This window comes from Rhinolophus hipposideros (genome assembly GCF_964194185.1).
Source record: "Rhinolophus hipposideros genome assembly, chromosome: 21".
NCBI classification, from domain to species: Eukaryota; Metazoa; Chordata; class Mammalia; order Chiroptera; family Rhinolophidae; genus Rhinolophus; species Rhinolophus hipposideros.
Genome location: NC_138067.1, coordinates 39,772,363 through 39,791,406, shown reverse-complemented (window position 1 = coordinate 39,791,406; position 19,044 = coordinate 39,772,363). Strand labels below are relative to the sequence as shown.

Genomic DNA, 19,044 nt, shown 5'->3' with positions numbered 1-19,044 from the left:
CTGCCTGCTCTTCTGCGCCAGGGAGCAGGTGGCCCAGGAAGCCTCTGCCCTCCCCACCACAGAACCAGGAGCCCTTCAGCAAGTTCAAAGCAGGTGAGAGCCAGCCTTGGCGTCACCATCTCCTGTCCTGGTCCTGCCAGGTCAGGAGACCAGAGCGCCATCTCCGGTTCTGCCCCTGCCTTGCTCCCTGGACCCCCAGCTCTGTGGGGTCCCCTTCGGGCCCTCCATCGAGGTGCCAGGTTCCTGTTCCCCTCCTTGCGTCCCGCTCTCTTGCTTGCGATCATTAGATTTTATTTGCTCTGCATCCCAGTCCCTCAGAGTCTGCTCAGACGGAGCTGCCCCTCTTGGCTGTGTGACCTTGGGCAAGTGATTTCACCTCTCTGAGCCTCCATTTCCTCGTCTGTATCATGGGAATGATGCTCGCCAAACAGTTGTGAGGATTCTGCGAGATCACACCCACAGAGGGACTGACCACCCCTAGAGCTCAGGAAACGTCGTTGGTTGCTCTCACTAAGGGCCACTCTGCTGAGCATCTCTGAACAAGTGTGTTTGTGGAGGCCAGTCACTCGGTCCATCTGTCCCACAATGGAGGTGTATGTGGGCAGTCTGTGTCTGTGGGCCCAAGGAGCACTGATCCTCAGGCCTTTCCCAGGGCCATACCCTGTGCTGGGTGATGCCGACGACCCCCAGAGAAGCCAGACCCCAGCTTACCCTCCAGGAGCCCACAGTCTGGCAGGCGGGTGGCAGACCGACCCCAGGACACACAAACCGTTGTAGTGAGGAGAGCTGAGGGGCCAGGATCAAATACTGAGCTTTCTTTCCTCCTCCAGCGAGTATATCTGGTGGATCTTCTCCTTGTCTGTGGTGCAGCTGCAAGGAACACGGACCTTGGAGTCAGAGAAACCAGGGTTCGAGTCCTGGCTCCTCCTCTTCTTGAGTCGCGTCACGGTGGGCCAGCTGCTTCCCCTTTCTGTCCCTCAGAGTCCCCATCTGTGAAATGGGGAGAAGGCATCTTCTAAACACTTGCATCTCCTGCATCTGCAGGCACTGCTGGAAAGACGCCCCCCAGCTCCCACAGGGCGGTCTCTCCCGTGGGAGAAGTTACCTACTTGGGAAAGGGGTCTGTCAGAGATTATATGGGGGCCACGGGGCCGGGAGATGGGACGACGAGGAGAACTGGAGGCAGAAGGGTGTGGGGTGCTGCCTGCAGACATCGCAGCAGCGGGGAGTAGAGGGTAGACTAGTGGGGGGCCCTGCTGGAGGTGAGCCCCAGCATGGGTGCTGCCTGGGGGAAGACCTCAGCCCGAAGGCCTGTTTGACTCCTGGCCCCTCCGAGGACCCGGGGATTCCCCCTCCACTCTGCCATCACTTACACCAATATTGACGGTTAATGCCGTGTTGCCACCGTGTTCAACACCCGGCGCGGCTAATTGTTTTGACTGGGAATCGGCAAGGCGATTAAACGCCATCGATTTTGCCCTGCGCGCTGCATCGATTTTTAAATTTCCTATTGATCCCGGCCCTAAATCTCCTTAACCAAGACCTCACCGTGGAGATGACAGCCGCTGATTAGCTCTGGGGCGGGGGTGGGGGGGAGCAGCCCCTGAGGGGGGAGAACCCCAGCTCCTCCCTCCCCCCAGGAACCAGGGGTCCTGGTCCCCTTCTGCCCCTGAAGACGGAGGCCCAGGTAGAGAGAGGACACTTGGGGGTGGAATTGGGTGAACCCCTTATTCCTATTACCCCCCTTTATCCTTTCCCATTTGGGCTTCTCTCTGCCTGTGGTTCCCTCCACTCCTGTCTGTCCATCTGTGTCTTCCCATCTCTTCTCTTTCCTGTCTGTCTGGCCATCCGTTTGTTCATCGGTCTCCGCTGTCTCAGTCTGTCTTTTACTCTTTCTCTTTTCTCTTCCTGAACCCCAGTCCTGCCTCCACTAATTCCTTGTGTCGTTGGCTGGTCCTGGGCCTCATCTGTGCCTCCAGATTTGCTGTGAGATAGAAAAGTGCTCTGCCAAACGTCAAGGTCCCTGGTGGTCCTGCCCGCCCCCTCGGACTTCCCATCCCAGGAGTACACCCCCAGGGCCACACAGCTGTCAGCTTTCTGGCTTTGTGTCCTGACCCACAGGGCGCACCCTCTCTGAGCCACAGCTTCCGACGTTGCTCACTGTCTGGTGGCAAGGTATCCCTGCAATCCTGTCTCCTCTGGGAAGTCTGGCCCTCACCTGCGGTCCTCTCCCCTTCTCTGAATGCCCACAGCAAGCAGGGGCAAGGGTGGTCTTTGTGTGGGTTCAGGCAGCTTTCCCAAGAAGACTACATTCCCAGGAGGCAGGAAACTGGGTTTCAGGAGGAGACACACAGGCCGGAGCTCTCTTCACCTGCTCTGCGCCTCACTGAGGTGTACGGCATCCCGGGGAAGTCACGTCGCCTCGCCTGCCATGTCTGCAAAGTGGGGACGATGCCAGCCATTCCTCTGCCTTCTTGCGGGGCTGTGGAGAGGCTCAGCAGACACTTTGTGGGGTTTGTGGGGACGGCTCTCCACATGTCCTGTCTGCCCCTCTGTCCTCTCCGTCTGCTACACAGTGTGCAGTGGGACCTTTGCAAAGACAAACTGGGTCGTGTCCCTGCCCTCAGCCGGTTTGACCAGGCCCTAATGGGTCAGCCCCTGCTGTCTCTGCAGCCTCCTTCTTCCCACTTCTCTCTCTGAGCCCGGGGCAGGCAAAGGCCCCACGGTCTCTTTCCTCCCATTCTCCCCTCTGCCCGACTGAATTTGATTTGTCTGCCAGGCTGGGCTCAGGGCTTGTGTCCTCCCTACGTCTTTCCTGACCTCCCCTGGGATTCCCACAGCACCCTCTGCCTACTCCCACATGTTGGCATCGGCTCTATTTGGTCTCCCCAGCGTGCCTACGAGCCCCCAGCGGACAGGGCAGAGACCTTGTCTAATCCATCTCTGAACCCTTCACACTTGGTCCAGAGCCCAGCTCAGGCAAGCCTCAGTATTTGCTGATTAACCCCATGAATAAATGAAGGAACGGATATACAAGACAGAAACATCAGTATGACTTTTATTTTCATCTCCCCATAGCACACTGGCACCTAATGATGAGTAACCCTTAGATTTCTTTCTCATTTGATCCTCCTGGAATTCCTTTGCGACACACAGTTTGTTAATTAATTCTTTTATCCATTTATCCATCCACTCAATCACCCACCGTGTACCAATCCTGCCTTTGCTGGCCCCTCTGCCAAAGGCTGAAACTGGAAGACACAGTCCCCGCCCTTTAAGGAGCTTCCAGTCTGATGGGAAAAATAGATGTTCCACAAGGACAGGCCGCAGTAGGCCCATTTACGACATGGGAACCCTGAGGCCCAGAGCCCAGCAATGACTACTGAAGGCAGCAAGCGGCTGGCAGGACCTGAGTCCACGTTCACCAACTTGTGGCCCCTGATGGTGTGACAGGAGCAGAGTCCCTCCACTCGAGGAGTGCCTCATCCTGCATGGGGCGGGGACACTTCACAAATTCCCCCGGATGCTGATGACCTTCTGCTCTCTCTCCAGGTTCTCGACTGGACCGGGTTGGTGGCCTGAATGTATTAGCTTCGCTGTGTCTGCTCAAGAGGTAAGGGCCATGGGCCCAGAGCTTTGCTAGTTGCTGTGCTCTGGGTCCCGTTTCCTCTCGGAAGTCTCTGCTTTCCCATCTTCTCCCCTGCCCCACCCTGGGGGGTGCTGTCCTGCCTTCCTGCCTCTTGCCTACCATGAGGTTCGTCTGATTGATTTGTGTTTTCATCCTCTGTGTGTCCTGTGGGTTTCTGGCCAAACCAGTGGTTCTGGGCCTTGGTGACCTTGGGGGTTTCTACTGAGTGTTGGGGCTCAGTAAGAGAGAGAGGGGGTAACCTGGTGGCTGACATCACACTGGGGTTCAGTCTCTTTTCTTTCCCTTCCTAACTGCAAGTAACTGGGGACCGTCAGAGCCTCCAGCCCTCATCTGTAAAAGGTAGTAGGTGGTAATAACAGAAGCCACCGGAAGTGCTGCCCTGAGGTTGGAAGCCCAGTGAGGTCATTCCAGTTTCAGCTCTGGACTCGTGCCAGCTGTGTGATCCGCACTTTCCCCTTCTGTCAAAGTAGGGTAGTAACAGTACCCACCACCCAGGATGTGAGGATGAGAGAAGGAAGTTACTCCATGAAGGCATGTAGCCTCGGGAAACGGGAGCTCGGGATACAGCTGGAAGCTCCCTTGAACAAGCGAGGGTTGGCGAGGCCCTTCCCTGGAGCCCAGTGAGACCCCCAGAGGCAGGGGTTCTCCAGCCACTCGGCCTCTCGGGAAGCAGGGGCTCTGGGCATCTGCTCTGGTGTTTGCTCCACTCAGTTTGGTGAGGCCCCAGCAGTGAGCATCTGGGTGGGGGCAGGGCCTGTGGCATGGGACACCCATGCTGTCATCCCAGTTCCAACCAGAGCAGATTAACCTGCTGGCCTCAGGACCCGGGGGAGGCCTCTGGTTGCCCTCATAGGCCACCTACCCAGGGGTCCTGGCTGCGCCAGGTGTCACAGACTCACTCAAAGAAGAGATGAAACTAGTCCCGGGTTTGCAAGCTGGCGTGGTAGGGGCCCTGGTGGACTGGAAAAGGCGTAGGGAGGGGCTGCTTTTCAGCTTCACTGACTGTCCCCATGCAGACATGCAGGGGGACAAGGCCCCCCATTTGCCTTTTTCAAAAGAAGCCAGAAATCCAGATTTTTATGTGAAATCTCCCAATTTTTAAGTGTTGGCAACTAATGCAGTTTCAAACATCCCCGTGTGGTCCAAACCACACGTTTCAGGAAGCCTTTGGCCCACAGATTTCTAGTTTCACAACTCTGAGGATAGACTTTCTCACAGGAAAACACATCCTTGTATGCCCAACTGTGCTCCAACCTCAGGATGTTCACAGCCTCCCTGAGACACATCCATGGGCCCCTTGTAACTAGTAAGAATGTCAGGGTCTGGGGACAGGACGCATGCTTTCTCCAGGGAACCGGAATTGGAGCTTTCCCAGGAATGCTCGTCTCTGATGCTCTTGACGTTGAAAAGAGGATCCAGGAGCTTCCAGGTTGTAGAATTCGTTTGGGGGCTAGAGGCTGGTTTTGAGGGATGCCTGAAAGTTGGGCTAAAGTAACAGAGGCGATGAAAAGGAACCATGCTTCAGAGTTGGTGGAGGTTGCAGTCAGGTCTAAGATTTTAGTTCTTTGTGTTCACACCAATGTTTGTTCAGTATCCAAGTTTTCATAGACACACAGGACAGATTTGGGAACATGAGCCAGAGAGCTGTTACATCCTAATGAGGAAACTGACAGCTGTTAGGGGCCACTTATGTGCCAGGGCCTGTTCTGGGCATTTTGCATTTAACCCTCACTGCAGCCCTGTAAAGTGGAGGTTAGTCACCTGTTACAAAAGAAGGAAACTGAGGCACAGAGAGGGGTGGCTGAGCAAGTAAGTGGTACAGGCAGAGTTTGAACTGGGGTCTGCCTGAACTTCAAGCTCTCATTCTTCCAGCTCATCAAAACCCACCCCAGGTTTTGGAATGTCCTCAGGGAGGCCAGTCATTGTGCTGTGGGAGGAAATTTGATTCGGCAGAACACCTGAAGTTTTCCTTGGCTCCAACTTTGGTAAATTTATCAACGAAGGGGTTGGGTAATACTGGGGTAACTTGTTGCTTTTTTGATAGAAACTAGAGACAAATCTACAACAGAGACCTGTTTGGCTGATAGAATCTGTAAACTGGCCTTGAAGGCTATTGCCAAAATATCTGAGTGGTTCAAGTTCATCCTCACAGGCAGACATGCTTGAAGGCGGTCGCACTCTTCTAGGTCTCTAATTTTGTTATAACTACAACAAACATCGCCCCACCCCTCTTTTGGAAGGTGAGTGATTTCCCAAACATGAATGGAGCAGGCCTTCTCAGAGTCCTGATTGGAGCTGGAGCCTGGAACCCCAGGGTGAACGAGACCCTTCCCAACCCTGGAGGTGCTGGGTCGGCCTCTGGTCCACATGCCTCCCTTCACTCCCTCTGGCCCTTCCTCTGGCTTTCCTCCCACCCTGGCCAGACCCTTCTCCCCCTCTTGGTTGGGTTCCCTCCTCTGCCTCCCTCAGATCTCTATTTAAGGCTCCCTGAGTCCCCCCATCTGGCTGGATTGCCCCCTATTCTTCCTTCCTGAGCGCTGTTATCATATCTGATCATATGTGTAGTGTCTCCCCATAAACTTCATGGCGGGGTACTTCTCTATTTGTCTAACACACGCACACCCAGCCCCTGGCACAGTGTAAATGTGCAGTAGGGATTTGTTGAATGAATAAGTGAGCACACAGACACATAGACCCATATCCACCCATTTATTCCTACAGCCAACATTTCCTGGGGTTTCCTGTGTGCCTCAGTCTGGTGATAGAGAGGGGAAGTGACCTTTGTGGGAGGTGGGGAGATGGGCACAAATGCTACTACCCCGAACTGTTGGCTCTGCCAGGTGCTGGGTCCGGAGAGTGGGGTTTCATAGACCCACCTGGGGGGCTTTGGCAGTCTTTGGGAGGAGAAAGTGGTAAGGGGAGCTCCTGAAGGGTTACGAGAAGCCACGGAGTAAGTTCACATGAAGAGGTCACACTGGGGACCGTGGCGTGGCCAGCTGCTACCCACTGGGCATCTGAGGCCCCCAGTGCTGGGCAGGAATGGGCTGTGCCCCCACCTCATCTCACCCTCCCTTCTGTCCTTTTGTCCTTCCACAAAAAGACTTGGTAGCCTTCGCTGTGGACCAGGCCCTGGGTCACAGGTGACTCAGACGTAGCACCAGAGGGTGCCCAGGTGCCACACACCCCGAGGGATCTGGGGTGCTTCGGAAGCAGGAGCTTAGCTGTGGGTGACAGGCTTCCATTGCTGGGTCTGGTGAGGTGATTTGGACAGAACCCAGGGCTACACAAGGAGAAGGGACATTGAGCTACTAGGTGGGCACGTCCTCCCTCGGTGGAGAGGGTGGGTGTGTCGTGGGGTGCCCCAGGATTGGTCTGCAAGGCAGTGCAAGTGTTCTGCAGACAAAAACCCAGAAGCCAGTAGGTGGGGTCAGGGACTGGCCGAGAACCGCAGGCTGTGAGCCACCCTTGGGTTGCGCCTCAGTCTGGGCTTTAGCAACACGAATAGGGCGTGTGCTCTTACAGATGTGGCTGGGGGATGAGGCAGGGGCTGGAGCTGCAGTGTGGGGGTGGCTGTGGGGCGGGCCCCATAGGGATGGTCCATGAGGTGGAGCTGTGTGGGGCTTCGGGCTGGGCTGTGCTGCTGCAGGCGTGGTGGCCAGGCTGCAGGCAGTGGCACTTCTCAGTGTGGAATCGGGATGCGAGGGGCTGTTGCCGGCGTGGAGTGCTGCGAGGTGGCGAGAGATTACTGGATCCTTTGGCTGCCTTTGCTGTCCCTGGGTGGGTGGAGACAGCTGTCACCCACCCTGGACCCGGGAGTGTCTGTCAGCCATGGGGTGGGGAGTTACAGAGGTGGAGAAGGGAACAGAGGCTCATATCTCGTAGCAGCTTCGGAGACCGATGGGTCCCTGGGATCCCTGACAGCCCCACAGTAAATAAAGGCCGAAGTGCCTGCCCACTCTCCTGGCAAGCATGGAGCCTCAGGGGCCGAGGACAGTTACTTGGTCCATGTAGAGGGCACTGATAGACAGAGGGCAGGCCAGGAGTCCAAGCCCACGGGCCCTGGGTACAATGCCCTCACCCCACGCCCGGCATCGTCAGGCTGCCAGGCTCCCACTGCCCCGCTGGCCTCTGCCTCTGGTTTCCCTCCTCTCCTTTGCCTTGCCCAGGGCTTCATGCCGCCTCTTCTCTTTTCCTTTGCTTGTTCTTCATCTGTGCCTTGGTCTCTCCCTTCTACCCTCCTTGCCTCCTTGCTCTGAGTCAGGATCTGTTTCCAGTCTTGCGTGGAAGGTGTGTATGGGTCCATATCCAGCTTTCTGCCTCCAGAGAGAGCTGAACGGATTTGTGGGCCTGGTGGGGGTGGAAGGGGGTGAGGAAGAGAGAAGGGAAAAGCGTGCTGGAGGGGAAAGCAAGAAAGGAAGTGACTACCCCAGGGTGGCTTCTGAGGCCGGGCACAGCCATCTGCCCTGCTGGGGGCGGGGGGCATGTGTGGACAGGAAGGCCAGAGAGGTCATCTGAGAAAGGAGAGTCCGGAAGTACACCAAGCAGGGTAGAGTGGGAGTGAGAGACTCAGGGAGACGCAGAGAGCACCCCACGACAGAGAATGCCTGGAGAGAAAGAGCAACTGAGCTGAGCAGACAAAAGAGACAGAGATAGCAAAAAGCCCGCGGGGAGAGCACAGGAGGAGACTCAGAGACACCCAGAAAGAAGCAGAGAGCCGTGTGAGTGTGTCTGCGTGGGAGCCAGCTGTTGAGAGATAGAAGCCCCCAGGTTTGGGGTGGTAGAGGGCAACCAGAAAGAGCTGCTCCGAGGAAGGTGGACCTGACTGAGGGGCAGGAAGGATGGTGTCCGGGGGCCGCACCCTTCACCAGGCTGCTGTGCTGGGCAGTATAAGGAACGTGGCCGAGGCCCTAGTGTGTGGCGTGTATGTGGACGGAGAGGGTGCAGGGAGTGTGGGAGGAGGGTGCACTGCTCCCAGCTGCCCAGTGTGCTCCGGCCCTCCCTGCTGCTGCCCAGCACCTCCCCTGTCTGTCTATTTGGTCCCCTCCCTGCCTGGGAAGGGCTTGGGCATCCCTGACTTGGTTATGGGGTAGGGGGGAGAAAGCGGTGTGTATGTGTGCACTGGTGTGTGTGTGCATGAGAGAGAGAGAGAACTCTGGACTCAGTGCCCCTTCAGTCCCTCTCTAGGTTTGCTGTCTTTGACTCTCCTGCTTATCAAGTTCCCTCCACCTATAGCTGCGTGTCTCTCAGGCCCTTCTCACCAGCCGTCTCTCACTTTCCCTGTCTCTCTCTGTCTCTCGTCTCTCTGTCTCTTGACCTCACCTCTTTCTCACTCAGTCTTTCCGTTCCTCTCTGTGTATTGCTCCTGTTTTCTCCCCATCCATGCCCCTCTCTGTCCCTCCCTCTCTCCCTTCCTCCTTCCCTTTCTACTCCCACCCCTCCTGTTTTCTACTTCTCCCAGGCTCTGGCTCGCATTCTCTTTATCTGCGCCTTCTCTGCGTGGCTCCACCACTGGGTTTTCAGCTCTGTCGTGTTCCCGCTCTCCCCTGTATCTCTTTCTATCTCTCTGGTCTCTGCGTCTGTGTCTCTTAATCTGGTCCTCCCTTTTGCCTTCCTCTGCTTTTCTTTCTCCGCCTTTGCCTCCTGGGTCTGTGCCTGTCTCTTCTGGTCTCTTTCATCTTCTGTCTCTCTCCTGCGTCTCTCACACTCTCTGTAGGTCTCTTCCCCATCCCTCGTCTCTCCAGGTCTCTGGCTGTCCATCCCTGCCTCTGCGTGTGTCTCTCTCGCTCCCCCTCCCTTCCCCCTTTTTTCTGTTTCTAACACCCACACTCACATCCTACCTCAGGAGTAATTGCTTTTGTCTGGGTTGGACTGGACTTGTGGTGGGGGGAGGGCGGGGGGAGCGGGTGGCGCTGGGGGGGTTGGGAGGGACGGAGGTCGCTTAGTGGAGTTGAGGTGGCCTCTGCCAAAGCAGGGGGTGCTGAGGAGCAGAGGTCCAGGCGTCCAAGGGGGGAGGCGGAGGGCCCTGGGCCTGTCCTGGTAGGGGTCTGGGTCTCTGGCAGGGAATGGAAAAGGCAGGCCGGCCCTTAAATGCGGATGGGGAGGCGACGTAGCCATGAAACGGGCTAGCCAGCATCGCAGTGGCAGCCTCTTCTGCCTTGAACCCTTCCCCACTCAGAGACCGCACTCCAAACACCATCATGGGCACTGAGTCACCATGACACACATGGGGACACACCCAGAGCTTCCAACCCACTCGTCAAGACCCACTCACCCACCGGCACACGCGGAGAAGGGGAGTCACGTAGACACACAGAAAGCACTCGGGGTCCCTGACACTCGTAGAGAAAGGGCCTCTGATTGTGCAGACACCACCACACCTCCAGCTGCCCACTGACCCGGGCACAGAATCCACACACACGGACACATGGGGACTCGGCCCGGTCCCGACACTTACAGAAATATCCACGCTCAGACACACTGGTGCAGGCTTGCACACGCCAACACACAGATTTCCTGAAACGCAAGAACACGCAGCTACCACATACCTGGGGACGGGGTCACTGCTCCCAGGGGTATGTCCTCACTACCCTGGGGTACACACAGGTCTTCATTCAGATGTTTGGGGACAACCAGAGTGGGGGACCCACTCATGGAAGTACACACCGAGCCTCCGAGTGCCCTGGGACACACCCACAGGCTGGTGGTCACAGAGACATGACTCAGTGTCTGAGACACTCGAGACACACAGTGCCAGAGTCCCACAGCAGGACTCAAAGGCACACAGACACCCAGGCACACAGGGGACACACGCATGCCCTCCACGTATGGCGACTCACAGCACAGCCCTCCCCTGGAACTTCCTGTCCGAAGCCTCAGCACCCCCACGTGTGCAGGCCAGGCTCTGGAGTGAGTCCAGGCAGCTCTGCCCACAAAGCGCCAAGGACGGGGCAGCCATGCGCTCTGTGGGTGGGCAGCAGGGGGGCTGCCCCGCTCTTCCTGGCATCCACTCACCCTAGCTTACCTGTCAGGCCTTCCCCTGCCCCATGGGCTCAGGACTGTGTCTCCCCAGCCCCCCAGGTGACCCCTGCCCTCCTCCCAGAGGTCCATCCTTCTCATGCCTTCAAAGGGCCCCATCTGCCTGAGCTGCTCCCAACTAGGGCGATCCCTGCTTTCTCCCGAGGGACTGTCCCTCAATTCCTACCAGTCTCCTTCCCTGCCAGTGGGACCCCCATCCCCATCTACTCCCTGCCCACTCCCATACTCACCCCCTTCCTGGCTGTCCAAGCTCTCAGCCTCCCTAAGCTCTCCTGCTGTAGGGGGTGGTGATAGGGGTGGGGGCTGGCCCGTCTGCGGCGTGGGTAAGGGGTACCTGGGGGTGGGGGGCCTGGGTGCGGCTCCGGGAAAGGGAAGCAAGGCAAGCGGGGAGAGAGAGGCAAAGGCAGGCAGGCAGCCAGCCGGCTTTATATCCCTGCCGTATTGATCCACCATGTCACAGCCCGGTCGATAGGCAGCCGAGAAAGAGGGAGAGGGGCGGGGAGGTTTGGGGGAGGGCAGCAGGACCCCTCTAGTCCTTGGCCGATCTGGGGGCCTCCTTGGCAGACTGTGGGGGCATGCACCAGCCCCCCCCCCCGAAAGAGGCCTGCTGTATCTTGCCCCTCTTCCTCTTGGCTGTGGCCCTCTCCTTGAGAGCCACCTTCGTAGAGGAAATTTAAGCAGATTTGCCCATTTCTTTCTGTCTCTGGCAGTTCTTCGTCTCTCATGGGCATGGGTGAGGGGGCTCATAGCTGTTCACTGCCTCAGCTCCCCTCTGCTCTGTAGTCCGGGACGGGCAGGTGCGAGGCCTTGGGGCAGTGCCGTGTTCGGTCTGGGACAGACAGGAGCACAAATGCTCCTTCCTTGCTGTGTGACTGTGGACAAGTGAGAAAACCTCTCTGAATGTCCCCTTCCCTCGCCACCACTAGCCAGGTGCTCAGGAGGGCCCTGTCCACATCGGTTTCCTGCCCTTTCTGACTTGAAGTTCCACTTCAAGTGGTGCCAGGCGGGGCTAGAGACAGACAGCATTTAGAATTTCTTTCTCCTGGTCCCCCGACCCCAATGGTCTGAGACAGAAACCTCAGCCTCTCCGCTCCTTGGCCTCCTCTTCCCTTCCTGTAGAACCTGCCCCCAGCTAAGCCTCCCCAGATCTGGGCAGGGAAAGGAATGATGTCTCCCTAGGTAAGAAGCGGGAGAGGGAGCCGCTCCTGGATCTGCTGAAAACCCTGGGGCTGGGCTTCTACCCTGGACCCCAACCCTGGCTCTGTCTCCCCTCGCTGGGCCTCAGTTTCCCTTCTACCCCAAAGACCCTGCCCACGCTCGGAGGTTCCACGTGGCTCCGGGATCCACAGGGATTGCTGCAGATGGGGGACGGGCCTTCGGGGTAGGAGGCCAGGGCCAGGGGGTGCCGCCTGCCCCCCCAGCCGGGACTGCCTGGGTCCCAGGTGTTCCCCCCCAGCCCCCAACTCCCCGGGCTCCAGTTCTTTGTCTGTCCAGATCCTCCGCCCCTCCCAGCCCAGCCTCTGAGAGGTTGAGGAATCACCTTAGCCTTGACCTCAGGGGGAGGGCAGAGGAGGGACAGTCGGGCCCCACCCCCACCTCCTGCCCATGGCCATCCGCTCAGCCCCTCTCCTCCCACTTCCCTGAGTACCCAGCCGCCCCCCACCCCAGTGTTGTCAGGGCTGCTGTTCCCTTTGTTTGGAAGGGGGAGGGGAAGAGCCAAGCGGAGGGGACTTGGCTTGACCCCCGACCTCTCCCCTTCCCTCCTCCCATCTGGGTCCCCAGGGGCACAGAGCCCCCTTGACTGACGGACAGTTCTGACCATCAGCCAAATGGCTCTGGGAGTGAGCAGGGGGCCAGGTAAGGGGGAGGGGAGGAAGGCCTGGCCCGGGCCCTGAGCCCATCAGAGGGGGGCGTGTTTCATGGGTGTTTCTTGAGCATCAAGGGGAGATAGGTACCCACGTGGGCAGGCCCTGGGGGAAGCCTGACTGCACTGGGGGATGTGGGGGCAAAGTGGGGCTCAGCTCAGAGCCAACAGCTCTGGAAGTCCTGTGGGTAGGGGCCTGGCTTGGGCTGACACCCCACCCTGCCCCCACCCAGCCTGCGGCATTGGGAGTGCAACGAGTTTAAAAAAAAAAAATTAAAAGAAAAAAAAATAACAGGAGCAGGAGAAGCTGGGGGAAAAAATATATAAGAAAAAATATAATAAGAACTAAGCGGTGGCTGCAGGAGAGAGAAAGGGCAGGAGGCAGGGAGGGGGGCGCAGAGGGGAGGGCGGCTGGGCCCTGGTCGCTGCGGAGGCCCGGCCGCCGGCCTCTGCGCTGAGCCCTCCGCGTCCCCCCTGCCGGCCCCCTCCAGCCCCGATCGATCCAGTTTCTTGGCAATAAAGCATTTTTATTGTCAGCTGCCCTGAATGCCAAATGTGAGCCTGGTCCTGCTCCCCCCCAACCCGCTTCCTCACCACCCCTCCCCCAGCCCTCCTCCACCCCCTCCCTGCCACCCCCACAGAATCAGCTTCCACTATCCCCGAGACCCGCTCCTCTTCCTCTTCCCCCATGTGGGCCGCAGTCCCTTGCCTCCGCAATAATCCACCTAGCCCCCTCCCCAGCCAGGCCGCTGGGTACCCTGCTAGCCCCAACCTGCAGGGGAGCAGAAAGGTGGGCTCTGGAGGAGTGGACTGTGGGGCACAGAGATGGACGGGAGGATGGCCGGCTTGGGCAGGCAGGGAGAAGATGGCCACAGGTTGAGGGAGGCATGGGCCGGAGTCCCGAGAGCAGAAGCCACCTGCAGTAGCAGCTGGCTGGGGACAAGGACAGGTTGGGGAAGGCAGGCCAGCACCTCTGGCCGGCCCCGTTATTGGCTACAGCCTCCAGGGCCTGCCTACCCCTTCCAGCCTGGACTTGGCTCCTGTCTCTGGGAGGTAGCGAGGGCGACGGGATGGATAGGCTGGGGTGGGACCCCTTTCCCACTTACCCACTCAATTCAGCCCAGCCTGAAACGGACCGTTCAGGGTGGGGGACAATGCCACACCCCCCACAGGACAGCCGTTGTGAGGGCCAGAGGAGAGGGTATTGGGAAGCAATTTCCAGAGACTCTGATGGCCCGGCCTGGCTTAACTTCCTCCCCCTCTTTCTCTTCTCTCTCCTTCTCTTTGTCTCTGCTTTTCTCCCTCATGCGCTTCTGTGTCTTCTTTTGCATCTCACTGTCTCTGTCTCTGTGTGACTAGACTCTCTCCTTTATTGCTGCCTCCTCCTTCAGTGACTTGAGAACCCTACGCCGTTCTCTGCTCTCCCTGATGGTCTCGTTATTCTCTCCCGACACCCCTCTTTCTCTGCCCTGCGACATGCTTTCCCCTCTGACTGCCCTGCTGCTCCCTGTCTCATTCCAAGTCTCTCTTGGTTTATCCTCCTCCTGCAGCTGTGAAAATAAACAGAGGCCCAGGTCCTGGGACCGCCAGCAGGAAGTGCAGAAAAAAGGTCTCAAGCCCCTCTTCTCTCTCCTCTTGGGGGCACCAGTGTCGGGAGGAGTTAGAACTCTTTACACCTGCAGAGATAAAGCTGGAGGACCCGGGGTTGCGTCCCATCTGTCTGCTGCCAGTAGGATGTGTGGCTTTGCTCAAGTCATTTGCCTGTGCTGAACCCGTTTTCATCTGAAAAAACAAGCTGCTTAGATGGCTTTTATGGCCTCTCCTGTGGAAAACCTGTGCCTTGATGGGCCAGAGTTCTCTCAGGCTCTGGGGAAGGGAGTGCAGGGGGCAGGATCCTCTTGCTGGGAGTAGGTCGCCCCTCCATCCGGGTGCCCCTACAGTGACATCTCAAGGCTGCAGGCCTGCCCTCTCACCTTCCCCTGGCGGCTTGGGAAGGTGATGCCAGAAAAAGCCTAGGAAGCCAAGACTTCCTCTCAGGCTCAGCAGGGGAGTGACCCAACCAGGGTCATGCTTTAGGAAGTCGGGGAAGTCATCAATTCAGGGCACCAGGTCCTACCTCCATTGTCAGTTCTGGAGGGCACCGGCTGTGTCACTTGTCCCGAGCTCAGTGTCTGAAACAGGGATGGGGCTCAAGAGATACCTGTGGAGCAAGTGAGGGAGCAAAAAAGAGCCTATGTAATGGTTAGGCCAGTGGAGAAAGAGGGACAGAGAGATGGCCAGAGATGAAGCAGGGCTGGGGGCAGGCAAAGGAGCGGAAGGGTTCAGACATCTCTGGCTTGAATTGATGGAAGTTGAGGGGCACTCAGGAGGAGGAGGATTCAGGGATGACCCCAGATCTCCTTTCCAGTTTGCCACCCTTCACTTAGGACTCACTGCCTGCCCCCACCAATCAACAAATCCCGACATTGGTGCAACACTCACATTCCGTCCCTGCAAGCCTCGCAGCTAGCGGTTTGTGAAGCAGAGTAAGGAGCTCCGGGTTAGATCCCTCTGGCCCGTGGGAAGGGGCAGCTGGTGTTACAAAGGTGGTGTATACACACCTACCGACCCACGTGTCGTGTGCTTGTGCCTAAGACAGTTCTTACCTTTCACCATTATGGATTTTTATGTAACTACCTTCAGATGATAGTTTTCCAGTTAGTAAAGGGCCTTCCTTACAGAGAGAGAGACCCCTGGGCCGTGCGGTGGGGCAGGGCCTGAGGGAGAGAGCCCACCTGAGGGGGGCTGGCTGGGCCCTGGGATGGGTGATGAATGTGTACGGGATTCTGGCTGAGGCCCACCCCCCAGGAGGTGGGGGGTCTGAGAGTGGAGGGTGGAGAGAGTGGGTAGGAGATGAGGGGGCCCCTCGCCAGCTTCCCACTTCCCTTCATCCTGAAACCTGCCCCTCTGCTCATGCTGTTCCTTTGCTGGAAGGGTAACGATCCTCACAGCTGCTCGTGGACCGTGCGTACTGCCTGATAAGCCCTTGACCTGCGAGCTCTTGCTGAATCCACTGACCACCCTAGCTGGCAGGCATGATCCTGATTCCTACTTAGTAGATGGGGAAACTGAGGCTTGAGGAAGGGAAGTAGCTTGCCCTAGGGCACTAGCCAGTGAGTGGCAGAGCCCGACTACCATTCAGGCCCAAGTGACTCCAGTTGGGTCCTTTCATTGGTCCAACACATAAATGTTTGACCCTTTTCATTGGTCCAACCCATAAATGTTTGTCAAGAGCCCACTGCTAGGGGTCAAGTTCTGCTGGAGGTGCGTGGAAACGTGACTGCCTGGGAGAGAGGGGTTCAAATCCCAGCTCTGCCACGGACTTTCTGTGACACTGTGGGCAGGCGGTTTCTCCTCTCTGGACCTCAGTTTCCTTCTCTGGGTCATAGCCACCATCTCGCAGGAGTCAGTGAACGAGGAAATGTAAAATGTCCAGCAGATAAGGTCACGTAACAAATGGCCATGCCCTTCTCTCGTTGTTTTTTCTCTGAATCTTGCCCAACCTCTAGGTTCCAGCTCTTTTGAGCTTTTACATTTGAAGAGCATTTCCCCCAAACTTTCATCAATAGTCTTTGCCTGGTTAGATCCTCACCACTACCCTATCGGGGAGGAATTATTATCTTGATTTTGCAGAAGTGGAAACGGAGGCTCAGAAGTCCTCTGCCTCAGGTGCTTGTCTCCACAAAGGACTCGTTTTCCTGACACATCCACATACCTGCTGAGCACCTGGTATGTGCCATGTCGTGCTATGTGCCAGGTACTCTGTGGGGCACTGGAGATAAAGCAGTGAACAAAACTGGTATGTCAGCCTGCGTGGAGCTGAAAACCTAGAGGGGAATGCAGATCATTAAGTGTAAATATCAACTAAATGCAAAATCAGAAATTGTGATAAATTCCCCCTAAAGGAGAGACGAGAATAGGGAGCCAACAGAGAGAGGCCAAGACATTTAAGCTGAACCTTGAAAGAGGAATAGGATTTAACCAGGGAAACAGCATTCCAGGCAGAGGGAAAGGTACACGCGAAGGGCCCGGGGTTGGCATGAGCTTGGCTTAAAGGCTGTTTTTTCTCGAGGAGGCTGGGGAAGCCTCTGGGAGGCAGAGACTTGGGCTGTGTCTATTTCGTATTCTCCGTGCAAACCTCAAAGTGCCTGGTGTTTTTGGCGCTGAGAAGTTCATTGCCAGACAGAGGTCCTGCATGGAGGGGAGTGAGAAGCTTTCCTCTCGGAGACTCCCGGAGGAAGTGAGCTCTGAGGGAGGTGGTGCAGGGGCGAGGGGGTGCCCTCACAGATGGCCTTGCTGTGTGAGTTTGGAGAACATCCCCGAGCCCCAGAGACACTGGTCAGTATGCATTCTGGCATTGCTGTGAATCAGGGCAGGTGACTAGAGTGGAAACTCTTAGCAAACGGATCATACTGGCAGGAGGCCCTCCTGGGACAGGGATGGGGGATGCGTGGATACCTCAGACAGCAAGCTCAGCGCAAGCCCCGTGTTTCCTGCAGCGCCAAAGGGAAGAGGTGGCAAGGCTCTGGGAGAGGCAAAGCGTGGTGGACGGCAGCATGGACTGTGGAGTCCAGCGGCCTGGATGCTAATCCTGGTTCCATCTGTGTGACCCCAGGCAAATGACTCAGCCTTGCTGAGCATCAGTTTCTTTATCTGTAAAATGAGCATGTTGACAATGGTTCTCATAGAGTGTTGAGAAGATTCAATGAGATAATGTGTGGAAAGTGTTTCTAACCAGTAGGTTCAGGGTTCCTCCTTTAATTGTCTAAAGCAGAACTCTTGTTTCCCTGTCCCTGAGCTCCTCTAGGAGCTTGTCTCCTTCTCAGTAAATGATTGTCACACCCCAAATCTCCCCATTTCCCTTGATCCCTCACTTTCTTGCAAGTATCCAGAGCTCAGAGTTTGCCTGCGTGTCAGGGATAATGTCTCATACGATCTGGGCTGCCCATCAAGTTAAACTGCTCTGAATAAATGTGGAGTATCTCCTGCAGGCAGGCAGGGCCCTCTGCAGGTGCTGCTCAGAGACCTCACATTTCCGGAAGGGGCACAGAGAGGTTGAGTGGCTTGCTTGAGGTCACACAGCCAAGACTCAGCAAGCTTGAGAGAGACTGAGAGAGGCCTAGACCACTTCTACTTTTTGAGCCTTCCAGTATGCTAAGAATGAAGGAACTCCGAAATGAAATTAGACTTGTGCTCTTAGTAATGACAATTAAAAAAATGCCGCATTAACTAATATTTACAGTCATTTCAGGATTTATTAAAACAAAATTCATAGCGTGCTAGAAGTGGTGTGGCCTGGCAGTGGCACCCAACTGTGGTAAAAAATGCACATTTCACTTAACGATGCCCTTCATGAATGTAATACCTGGGCCAGGTGACACGCTGCTGATGCCTCGCTGAGCCCCGCAGCTGGGACGCAACCACCTATTATGTGACTCCAAAGTTGACACCTTTTCCACCATCCTCACTTGTTTTTGCAGAGGCCTAGGACCTCATGGAGAGCTGGACTCTGGAATTGACCTTCCTGCTCTGACCCACCTCCTGGTGCTGCTCTGAAAGGGGGTAGGATAATAACAGCACCTGCTTTATGGGATCGGTGGGGAGAGGCCAAGAGAAAATATGAGGAAATCACGGAGCACATGCCTGTACGGAGCAGGCTCTCGTTACTTGGGACAACAGTGGACAGTCAAGGGGCCGGCAGCAGAGGTTTCAGAACTCAAGGGCATGGCCAAGGTCGGTGCACCCTGTGTCCCCGGATCTGGGCACTGGGTCTGGCACAGTAGGCCCTTTGTGAAGGTGTAGAGTTGAATTGTACTGAAGAGGCTTTTAGCCAGTCTGAGCAGGGGGTGGGAGCCTCGAGGAGAATAAGGGGAGCTTAGCCAAGGGCCTGGACTTTGATTTCTTCTCCACCCCCATCCACCTCCTGCGAGGCCAGGCGGGCACTTCCAATAACTCCCTTTTGCATTGCGTGGAGGTCACTGTCCCTTAGCTTTTTCTTTAGCAAATAGATGCTGAGTGCCTCTTACGTGGCAGGTGCTGGACACGGCAGTGAACGAGTCAGACACAAGTCAGCATGACTATTGTCATGGTTCTAATCTGAATGTTGAGTGGGTCCACATGAACACATTATTAAAAATAAATAAAACAAATAAGCAAATTAATTATGGAAGCGGGTTCTGCCCAGCCCAATGATGGGGGTCTGCTTTGAACCAAGGCTTATGATAATTGTGATTCTGTGCACCTGAGGCCCTTTTAAAAAGGAGGATAAAACCAAACAGGACATACAGGCTCCCTGTCCTCCCGGCATGAACATTCAAGTGGGAGAAGATAGACGATAAACAAATCACACGCAGAAACTTGAATGTGAGACTGAGCGGTGCTGGAAGGAAATGCAACACGGTAAAGGATAAAGAGTGAGGCCGAGAGCAAAGACTATGGGAGGCAGGGTGATCAAAAA

The 19,044-nt window shown here is 56.5% G+C and overlaps 1 protein-coding gene across 5 annotated transcripts in view; it reads left to right on the top strand.

The window, feature by feature from the left end:
• POU2F2 (POU class 2 homeobox 2) overlaps window positions 1-19,044 on the top strand; it is a 74,885-nt gene that overhangs the window by 12,476 nt on the left and 43,365 nt on the right. For 4 of the 5 annotated variants that reach the window (XM_081032427.1, XM_081032425.1, XM_081032424.1 and 1 more), the window contains exon 1: window positions 18,200-18,320. In XM_081032427.1, the coding sequence (XP_080888553.1) occupies window positions 18,227-18,320 (94 nt within the window). In that variant the 5' untranslated portion in view covers window positions 18,200-18,226. Of the gene's footprint in view, window positions 1-3,552; window positions 3,614-18,199; window positions 18,321-19,044 lie in introns of those variants that run through there. The other variant, XM_081032426.1, reaches the window with a different exon arrangement.